At 37.1% G+C, this 11,601-nt stretch overlaps 1 protein-coding gene across 1 annotated transcript; it reads right to left on the bottom strand.

Moving 5' to 3' along the window:
- Positions 1-989: 989 nt before the first annotated feature.
- Positions 990-1,939, bottom strand: LOC111597268. The gene is made up of 5 exons (XM_030224477.1): positions 1,908-1,939; positions 1,681-1,804; positions 1,522-1,612; positions 1,374-1,466; positions 990-1,319 (listed from the first exon to the last, which is right to left on the bottom strand). The coding sequence occupies exons 1-5, from the start codon at positions 1,922-1,924 to the stop codon at positions 1,102-1,104; spliced, it is 543 nt and encodes a 180-aa protein (XP_030080337.1). The 5' UTR covers positions 1,925-1,939; the 3' UTR covers positions 990-1,101.
- Between the last annotated feature and the right edge of the window lie 9,662 nt (positions 1,940-11,601).

Genomic DNA, 11,601 nt, shown 5'->3' with positions numbered 1-11,601 from the left:
ATACAAATATTTTAAAATATTAACTAAAGGGAATGAACAATTTTAGTCATGTATATCTTAATCATTCGTCTTGCTCTGTCTCCAGAGAAGGCTAATATTAGAGAGCTTATTTATACTAAAAAAGAATTCTTTAATATTGAGCAACAATGCAACAGATTTCAATATTCATATACTTTTTTATTACTTCATATTCTCAGACATCTTATAAACATATTTAAATATTCATCGATATCTGTTGATCAGAGCAAAAACTTAATTCGCTCAGAATCTCATATTTAGTTCTCATATTATTGTACCATTAGGGGACTGAAGTATCATTTGTTGTGGGAGAGCGTGACTTGAATTTGGCAGTACTCAGTTAGCTCAATTTAATGCCAACAATTAGCAATAGAATTTGGCAACAATTGAAAGTAAATTGATTCTGAAGGACAGTTTATGTTATTGTTGGCCGAGGCGAGCGGCGACTTCTTCGCACAGAATCCACTTGACAATGACAATTATTAAGGGACTCTGACTGTTATCCCTTCGAGTGCAGACACACCCACTCAATGAGGGATAATTGTGCGTTACGCATACGCCTGCGTGAGTTTGATTTTATTGCCGGAGCCCGAGGCTAAAGCCAATTTGTGCGGCCAAGCAATTTGGGCTAAGGAAGCCAAACAAACAAGGAAAAAAAGGAAAATACAAAAAAAATACACAAACTAAAGATAATTTTAGGGCTCATGGAAAGTTTTTTGGGAGGCTGCAAACACACGCACACATAAATTCTGGGCGTGGAGGCTGAGGGTGTAGTTCATGGCATCATTCATTAATGCGCCCTTGTCATGGCCAGGATGCCAGGATGTTGGCCATATGTGCGCGAAACACATGAAATCATCGAAAGCAATAAATATACACAGATATATATATATATATATATATATATACATATAATATTGGCCGATACTGACGACGTAATTGATTTTGGTGGTCGACAATCCTAATTAAGTTTGGCCTCAGCCATTATACGATTTCCTCATTTTAATCAGCGATTCAATGGTTAACATTCGTAAGGCAAATTATGTTACAATAATTGAACATTTATGCAATTAATTCGAGCTGCTAACGTCCCAATGGACCGTGCTGATTGAAGGGCGCTTGATAGCTCATCGGCTGACGTTCTGAATCAAATTTTAACAAATACCATTCAAAGCAAAATGCCTCCGCTCTTAGCCAGCGCAATGCATTGATGGGAAAGTGTATGGAGTCTGTAAATTCCATTGCCTTATACATTATAGTGCTTGTAGGGGTGCGCGTGCGGGTGAGAATTCGAAGTTTTCCTACAAAATAGTTGATTATTCAAGAGATTTAGCAACTTAAGCTGCATTACTTACTGAAGTACATGCCCCGTTTCTTGTTGAATAAACAGGAATATGTTATTAGACAACCTTCCTCGTCGTAATACACAATATTGGTCTTAAAGTAGGCTGTACTAAGAAGTTACTTTGGCTGGCCACAGGTCAATCGCTGCCATATACTCACGTGAGTCCTTCACATTGTACGAGGCGCATCTACGCTGATAGTCGTTAAAGAATATCGGAGACGATGCGAACGCATACCAGACACCCAAAAGCTACTCAAAGGAACATAAATAATTAAAAAAAAAAAAACAAAAAGAATTAGAATTAAGTAAATACATACCATTTCCTTGGTCAGGTTCGTTATAATTTTTATATTCGGGCAATTCTCCACAAAAAAACGCTCATCTACAGTCACTTTTTGTGTTGTTATGTGCATCACAAAGAACACCGCGAGCAGCAGCAGGCTGAAATTAAGAAGTAAGTCAGAAATTAATAATTTATTATTATTAATATTAATAAGTAATAATAAATAATATATATATATATATATATATATATATGTCCTACGTTCTGTGGCGATACATCTTGGCTCAGTGAGCTTTCAGCTAGAACTGAACAGTTGTTGAAACTATTCCATTAAATAAGTGCAAGCAGGTGGTGTTGCAACCGGGCGTCATCGACTGCATAATACGGGCTCAGACTGCATAAATGGTAAAATCTTTCTAGTAAGCCTCAAGAGAGAGTCTGCCAAGCGTTGTAGCTCTAAAACTTTGGCAGACCTCCCATGAGGCATATATATATATATATAAGTTTTGGTAAATCAACAGAGATTGTTAACAATAAGTTAGTCGTAAAAAGTTTTAGCTGTATAACTGCAGAAGATAAGGTTCCACGTATGTGGTTCTTAACGTCTCAAAGATGCGTAAATTTTTTTAATATATATTTTTGATCTTGGCTTGACTATTTGAGTTTATATTCAAAATTCAAGTCTCTAGCAACTTAACGAATATCATTTCATTTATAATATACTCTTTTCACTTCTTTAACAAGTACTACAAATTTTCGTTTATCGCATTGTTTACGATTGCCCATAGTTTTATATTTTATATTAATATAATTGACTGATATCTCAAATATTATTGTATTACTATTCGATTGTCTGTTTCCTTGGCACTCTTATATACACAAAACCCATTGTCAAAGGAAGTTTAGGTATATCCTAGTCGGACACTTCCTTTTATATTCGGTTTTCGAATCTACACTGCTGCTTCTGCTTGAATAATTTGTTCATTACTCTCTTTGTCTGCCACAAGCTTTGATGTTTAGGATAATCTTTAAGTAGAAATCAAATATATTTAATTATTATATTAGCTTAAGCAGTTTAGGTTTCCCAAACAAACTTTGACTGCATGCCAGCGGCTTTAGTTAACTAATATAAACAACTATTATTTACGTATATATTGTTTCATTTCGTCTCTCCCAATGGCTTTGATATGTTTCCTAGTGGGCCCATATATATGTTCTTCTCCCTTAGCTAATTTGTCGGATTCATTGGCCTTTCTGTTTCGCTGCTAGCACTGGTATACAGATGGATCACATATTTTTTATTTCCCAGCTGCTATTGCCTAAGCCTCTCACTAACTTAACGGTGTTAATTACTCCTAGAAAATATTATTAAAAATAATTTGTTAATTCCTTTCGGATCTATATATTTTTTATATTTCTCATTTTCATTCTAAGCTTAGCTTTAAAACTAATTATTTGTGGTCTTTTCTTTCATCTTATTTTTATCTATCGCTTTTTTAGGCAACAACAATTATGCACGTAACTTTTTCTTTATATGCTTTTCAAATCGCTCGACATTCGTTGATTTATTCAATTTGTGCTATGAAGCGTAAACTTTTTGTTTACTTGTTGGCAACACGTTGAGCCATTCGTTGTTGTTGCTGTAGCTGTTGTGTGGCAGCGGAAGTGTGCTGTGTGAACCTATCGCAACGAGTCGTGCCACTCGTTGCCCTCTGGCCTCTGTCCTCTGTCCTGTGTCCTTTTTGCTTTAAATGATTTAATGCCACATGTCGCATGCCGCATGCCGCACGTTCCATGCCTCATGCTGACGTTGGCAGTTTTTGTGCATATCTTTGAGCGTGTCACCCAGTGAATATAGATTCAGCTAGATGATCTTTTGGGAAATTCACTCACAAGTACGCGCTATTGACTGTGCTATTGCCAATTCATTACCAATTCTGTGTCTCTGAGTCTCTTGGACGTTCGAAGATATCAAAAGAAATCTTTTATTGAAAAGTAGATTTTTATATAGGGAGCAGTCGAGTTAATTGTTGCTACTCATGTGCCTCACTTATGCTGTCAAGTGAGGGCATTTAGAATGTGGACTTTTTGCTTCGCTTTTTGAAGCCGCCAAATAATGAAGCATCTGTATCAAATTTTTGATAAATCCCTCTGTAAAGCTGAGGAGGCCTATGAAAGGTCAACGCACACATTAATTGAGAAGATAAAGACGTCATGAAAGGAGCAGCTGAACAAGATCACAAAACATTATTTTTGGAAGTGATTTAAGCATTGGATGCAGCTCGTCCTAGATTTATATTATCTGCTGTGGATTACTTTAAATAAATATTAATATATAAATAAAAAATGTTTGAAATAAATATCATATTCTTGAAGTTTTTTAGAAGCTTCTCAAGTGTCTTTTTAAACAATAAAGTTGTTAATTCTGTTCATTATCTTAATGCAATTTGCGTATTAATTATTGATAAAATCTTAAGCTCTAATCAATATGGCTTTTAGGTAAAACAAAAGTTATTATAGAGATTACAAAGATTATGTCATACAAATTAACTTCTAGAAATAAATTTTCAACTTCTATCTGATGAGTAACTAAACAATTTGGTTTACTAGAACTTAGTTTAGACTAAGTATATATATAAATATTTAGAACTGCACACCTTTCAAACTGCAACTAAGCTCCACAACTGGCAGCTCCATTTGAAGTTCAATTTTCATTCACTATGCATAGCTGTGACTTGTAACTAAATACTCAATGGGCTTCAATTATGACCTGGCTATTGACTGGCATGCACAAAAACATTTCAGTTAACTGAAATGAAATTTAAATTGGCAAAAATCTGTCTCTGCTGCATACTGTGACAGTTCTGTAATTAAGTATTTGTTTGTTATTATTGCAAAGCCAAAAGCAAAAACAAATTATAATTACTGTTGTTGACTTTTCCTGTTGATGCTGTTGGCCAAGTTTGCAACAGATAAAAAGACAAAAATTATTGCACTTTTCAGCTTCATTTGGCTGAGACTGTTCCTCACAGCACTTTTACGACTGTTTTGCCAAGTTTCCCAATGATATTATAAGCTAATTGCCGTTTCTTTATTTGCTCTTTTTTCTCGCTGACAAATTTGTCTGACAAATTTGTACAGAGGCGAAGTTCTTAACTGTGGCATCCCATAAACGGGTCAAAGGTGATGTGCTCTATTGAAAGCTTTTGATTGTAGAGAGAGGGAAAGGTGCTTCAAATTTATATAACGAAATGTATTGTAAGATAAGAGAGAAATTATTATATAGCAAGCATACTTTAATATATATAATTATAGAGCTGGAATCAACAAGTTTTTACAGTAGCCGCTACTAATGGAACTATCAATTAGGGCGTGTTCATAAGACTATATATATATATATATATAATATAGATTGTGAATAATATATATAAGTAATGTACAAAAAGTGAGCAGTTGCTTCATTCTTACTTGTTTGGCACGGCTTTCTTAAGCTTCATAAGTTTGGCTTGCATAAGTTTTAACTCTGGAAACGTCTGCTCAAATCATATTATTCGTGGAACTTGGAAGTTTTTTTTCTTATTGATAATTTAAAAAAAATTTAGTAGAATTTAATTAATTATTTTTAATTGTTAATATGCTTTGAAAAGGTCGAGCAATGTCTCCTAGCATCAAATATGTTCTATTTGGACTCATTCTTTTTGTTGTTTACTCAATTGCCATCAATTTTCATCAGCTCTGTCAGCTACTTACCAACTTAGTTACTTGGCTACTTAAAGCTGCAGCAGCAGCAAGAATTTTTAGAACTTAGCGGACAGCGCGAGCTGTGCAACATTTGGACAAATTGCAGCGACAAAGTGCGGGCCAATATGTGTTGTTGGCCATATAAATTTCATTTTCGCCAGTTAAATTAATTACTGTCAACACATGCGAGGCGGCAGTAATAACAGCAGCGGCAGCAACTGACAGAGACGAAAAACTAAAGCAGGCCAAGCTAAAGTCCAACAAAGTTGAAGAAGAAGCAGAAGACATTACGAAGGCGCACAATGGGGCCAGGGCGTGGCACGGAGAGGCGCAATGGGCGGTGCTTGGCCGGGACAGCGTCGCAGCGTTGAGCGTGTAGCGAGCATAAACACAAAGTCATAAAGTTTTTACATAAAAGCATTTAATTTTATTGCATTTTTGGGCAGCAGCCAGTGGCGCAGGTCGTCCGCCAGTCAGACGGCACAGAACTGGGGCTGTTGGCGGGGGTTGGTTATTGGGTCTACATGGTCTACTGGCCGGATGAATGGGGGCCAACTTAATTTGGTGCAAATCAAGCAAAACTGCAACAGCAGCCGTCAAGTTCGCAACTAGCTCGTTGCAGCCCGGTAGCTCAGCACAATGCAATGCTAAACTTTTGTTAATGCGCGCTGCGCGCTGCTCTCTGCTCTGAAAGCTGACTCACTGACTCCACGACCGAGTGACTGACAGACTGACGTTTTCGCATAGCTCATGTGCGCCTCGCTGACGTCATACGTAACATATATGTATGTGTAGAGTCTCAACATGCATCCTAGCCAAAGCAGAAAGAAATCTCTTTAGCATTTTGTTTAGACATCTTTTGAAATACGTCTACGGAATACTTGAAATGGAAACCCAGCGAGTGAAAAATGTGCCGCGCAAAGTTTGTTTTTCTTTCTTTATCCCCCGCTTTACGCTTCCCATTTTGATTTTTGTTCTTGTTTTCTCTACTATATTTTTTGGCAAGCTAAGCGCACATGTAAATTCGAATTATGCGAAATGAGAAAATTTACGCTGCGTATACGTAATATGCATTCACATCAACAAGTGAAACAGTTTCTGCTGCACAAAGCGAACAACATTTTTGGCCAAATAAATGATATTTAATGTTTCGCCGGGGCACATTAAAAACGAAACATATCTCTGCAGACATTACTTAAATATTCCATTGAAAAATAGTTCATTGAAATTATTTAAATGTTGTCGTTAAAAATTATTTGCAATTTATTTTTTTTTAGTTCTAAATATTTATATAATATAATGTTTGCAAATTAAAAGCTTTTGTAGAATAAGTAAACCAGTTTTATTTATGTTAAAAATTGTAAATTTTATATAAAAAATATTACAAAAAAATATGAAAAATATTTTCTTCTTCTGACTTAGTTTTTGGCTTAGCATAGGAAAGCTTTACGAGGCTTGATTTTTCTATAGTGCTAACCAGAATGACAATATAGTAAAATAGTTATGAAAATGGGCTTATTTTATTTTAAGTATTCTCTTTGGAAGTCAATACACTGTAATCAGTTTTCAAAGGCGTTTTGCTGTTGTTGACTTTGCATATTATTCTTGATATTAGGAAACAATGCGAAGTAAGGGCTTTAACTGGATAACCCATCTATTCAATTTTTTGAGCGTTGAAAAAGTCTTGTATGTGAGTCGATACGTCAAAACTATATTTATATACAATATTTCTATAAAAACAGTGTGTCCAAGTGTTCCAAGCTGCAAGCTCGTTTTGCTAATACTACTATATTGACTTAGTGTACTCATAAAAAAATGTTTATAACATTTATCGTTATATATATATATATATATATATATATATATATATATATATATATATATATATGTATATACAAAATTAGAAGATCTTAATATTTTCTCGCGCAATTCGAACAAACTTTTATTACTTTTGTTTTCAACGCCTTCAACTCCTCTACGAATTCGCCCAAATTAAAATGTTTTTCTTGCTTTCAGTAAGTTTCAAGTTTCAAACTGACCAGCTGTCGCAATGCTAAAAATCGCATTCTTATGGCTAGTGCCTTATATGGAATGCAGCAATAAAAACACTTTCATATGGCAGCAGCAACTGGCGAAGCATATGCCATGGGTCGTCGCAGCCCGGCAGACCGACAGAGACAACCCTTAAAGTGGGCTGGCTTTTTTCTCTTGTCAAGAATATACGTATTTCACTTGAGTCCAAAGATCTTTGCCTCGATAGAGGAATAAAAGAGGAGGAAAGAGCGTGTCGACGTCGGCGTCTATGTCGGAGGTGGAGGTGGATTAAGTAGGTAGTACATGGCCCATGGCATATGTCTGGCATGCTCATTAGGGGACACAGCGTGGCGTGGCTAATGTGGCAACAAGCGACTGGCGGCAGCGGTGGGAGGCAAAGCAATTGGAGCTGGAGATGCCCTCTGGGTCTGATGATTTTCATTTGACTTTGCTAGCGCATTTTTTTCTTTGTTGCTGCTTTAGCGGCCTTGTCAACATATTCGTTTCAGGGGCACACTTTCAACTTTTATTCTTGGTTTTATTGTTTTGTTTTCACTGCGGTAGCCGTCGGCCTTGTTGTTTCCTCTGCTTGGGGTAATTCAATTTTCTGTCACAATTTTCATTTGTGCAAATTTCAAATATATTTTTACATAGGCTGACTTGAAGGCAAGTCGATGGCTGCAATGGTCGTCCTGGCATCATTTCATGCACAATTTGTTTGGCTTTTATTTTTATTTTGCCGCATTGTTAAATTTTCCTTGGCATTGGCTACGTTTTTACTGCCGGAAAAAGGCCAACGCACATTTAATGTAACTGCCAGATGAGTCAATTTACCCACCCAGGGCAGCGCTTAGGGTTGTGCGTGCGAGCCTAACAGCTTTTGTCGATGCTAAAAGAGCTGCTTAGTTTAGTGTCAGCTGTTAAGCTAAGCCGAATATTTAACAGCGCTTCTACAGCTGCTAAGAGAGCGCAAGTTAACAGCAGCCGACACGCCATGGTTCTCTTCATATTTTATGGCGCTCTTTGCTACGCTTGCTGCCTCGGCTCTGCTCTGCTCTGCTTTACGCTGAACAGCAGCTGTTACGGCCATGTGAAGTTAACAGTGCCGGACCTTAAGCTCGACTGACGCCGGCCCGATTAGCGTGCGTCAAATTGCGTAGAAAATTTTAATTTTCCCCAGAGTCACATTTGCCTGCAATGGGCTGTCGTGGCATTTTTTTCGTGTGTGTTTCTTTGGCACGTGAAAATTGCGTGTAAATTGGCGGTCCAACTGGCAGCTGCTGCTGTTAGTCCAATTGCAATACCTGGCCAAAAAAAGAGAAGGCTATAAACGACATTGTCGCATCAATCACTTCAATTATGACTGCAATAAACTGCCTGAGTTGCTGACAGTTCACAATGACGATGTTATTGACCATGAAGCTGCCTGGCAGCCAGCAGCTGTCCTATTTATAAATCTTGTTTTTGGACATACAAATCTAAGTGCTAAATGCTTGGGAGAGCAACTGAAACTGTTACAGAGATTTCGAGGGTCTTTTCACCATTTTGAAGCTAAAAAACAAATGATTTGCAGTTTGCATTTTGCCTGCCACATGGCGTGCTCTTTTGTTCTTCGATTATAACATTCATTTATTTCAATTGCAATTTCATTTTACCCTGTAAACAAGGGCGAGCTATTAGTGGGAGGATTACAATAAAGCTGAGGCTTAGGAGGGAAGCGGGAGTTATGGGATTACATAGACTTTCTTAGATTAGATTTTGTCAAGTTGGACTTTGTGAATTCAGTAAACAGTTGAAGTTTACAAACATGACAAGTTTAGACTTGGTTGTAATAGGATTTCATTAGTATAAAATTAATTTTAAAATTTATTTCTGAATCATATTTTTCGTTGCCGAAATGAAATGAAAAATGCTTGTAATAAATATTGAACTATTCAAATTATTATTTCGGCATTTGCTAACTTTTCCAACCTTACATAGTTGTGTATATTAGCTCTTAAATGCCTCAAAGGGTATTTTGTTGCTCGTTTACAGAAAATTCCCTCTACAAAAACTTACTTTTTATGTTTAAATTTACAAGCATCTGCATACATATGTCTTTGGAATCTCTTTGCTTCTTCTACGTCTGTCTGTGTAAACAAATGGACATTGCATCTATTTTGTGTGTTCTTTTTTTTGGCAACCATTCAAAATGCACATTGCTAAATGGCAAACAATTATTTGATATTTGATGTTCGTTCGCATGTTCCAGCTGTGGCAAGCATCTGCAATACGCTGCGTATACGTTACGAATGTGCCAAAGGCAGCAACAACAACATCAAGCAAAAGAAAATTGTGAATTTTGTAGTTGAATAAAAGACACGCTCCAAAAAAAAAAAAATAATAATAAATGCTCTACATTCATATATCCTGACCCGCCTCATTGTGCGGCTTTGCAATTTTTATCCTTGTGATATATACCACAATTTTGTTTGTTTTTATTTTTGGCTGCTTGGTGCTGCTGTTGTTGTTCTACCTGCTTGTTGACCATCATCCAAAAGTGATTTAGTATTTTCGTGTGGTTAGCCCCCGACGACAATACAGTTGAATGTTTGATTTATTGTGGTCAGCTATGTACAATTGTGAGTGCTCGATAAGGAGGGGGAAAATATAGCCGCCAGCGAATATAGACAAAGAGAAAAAGATTTAAAGGTAAAGCTGTTGCAAAGGTGTTTCGGCGTTTTGCATGGGTTGGGCTTAAAATTTAAGGTGAAGGGCCAAACTAGACAGGTAGACTTTAAGTCCGTTAGTGGGTGAAACAGTCAGTGAGCTAGTCAATCAGTCAATCTTTTTGCCATCAATTAGACGATAAATGAGTCAGAGAGTCACTCAATCTGTCAGTTATTCTACATGCTTATCAATCAGTTCGTCAGTCAATCAATCAGTAAGTCATATCAGTCAGTTAGTCAGGAAATAACTCAGTCATTCAATCAGTTGTCAATCAGCAAGTCAATAAGTTAGTCAGTCAATAAAACAATCAATCAGTTTGCCAGTCAATCACTCATTCAATCGGTCAATCAGGAATTTACTCAGTCAATAATCTTTAAATCAATCAGTCAGCCAGTCAATCAATCAGACTATCGTCAGTCAGCTTATCTTTCTAACAATCAGTTACTCAGCCAGTGTGTCATCAGATAGTCAGTCAATCAGTCAGTCAATCAATCAGTCAGTCAATAAGTCAGTCAATCAGCCAGTCAATCAGTCAAAGTGTCGTCCGTGTGTCAATCAGTCAGTTAATATAGTCAATCAGTGCGTCAATCAGTCAGTTAGTCAGTGGTCAATCAATCAATCTGTCTAATATTTAGTCCATCAATCAGCGTATCGTCAGTTAGTTTAGTCAATCATTGAGTCAATCAGCTAGTCAATCAAACAGTCTAAAGTAACATTATGATATATAATTATGAAACGTATATATATCTATACGCATATGGTTATACCCAGAATCGGCATTTAACCAACCCCCTTAGCCGGGGGTAACAAAAATGTCTTTTCATATGTGACAAGCACTGTCAAATAGTTCAAGTATTCTTGTAAGGGTTGTATTCAGCGACAACAACAACAACAAAGAAAAAAATGTAACAAGTTTCTTAGGCGGGTGTTAAAGGCATGCTTGCTGAGGTATACCTCTGTGTGTGTGTGTGTGTGAGTGCTTGTGTGTATTTGAGTGTGTGATTGTGTTAATGACAAGTGTTTTCGTGCTCTTTTCGTATGTGCAGCGTAATGACAAGGATGTCGATGAGTATAATGACAACATCAATGCTGCTGTTGATGATGGCTGACTGTCTATGGACGAGGCAGCGATGGGTGGTCCTAAGAAGGACGCAGGCTACAGAGAGACTGAGAGAGAGAGCGAGTGACTGGAGAGCGAGACGGTCTGCTGGGCTGCATGAATGAAGCACTTGGAATAGCTTGTCACGGGCGCCAGCTTAAAGTGCTTGTTAGGCGCTTTTCTTGTTGCTGCTGCCACTTTCTATTTTTCCCCATTCGTTTGCACCATTGAAGATGCTGTCAATGCGAAATTGAGCTTCCAGCATAAACACGTTGTCAAATGATACGCGTGAGTGCTCACGCACGCACGCACACCAATGCACACACAGACATACATGTCCTGCGTATAAAGGTGTGACAGGTTAGCTGTTAA

Source organism: Drosophila hydei, unplaced genomic scaffold (genome assembly GCF_003285905.1).
Source record: "Drosophila hydei strain 15085-1641.00,03,60 unplaced genomic scaffold, DhydRS2 tig00008114-arrow-pilon, whole genome shotgun sequence".
Classification (NCBI taxonomy): Eukaryota; Metazoa; Arthropoda; class Insecta; order Diptera; family Drosophilidae; genus Drosophila; species Drosophila hydei.
The sequence above is the reverse complement of the archived record's forward strand: the minus strand, read 5'-3'. Positions and strand labels throughout refer to the sequence as shown.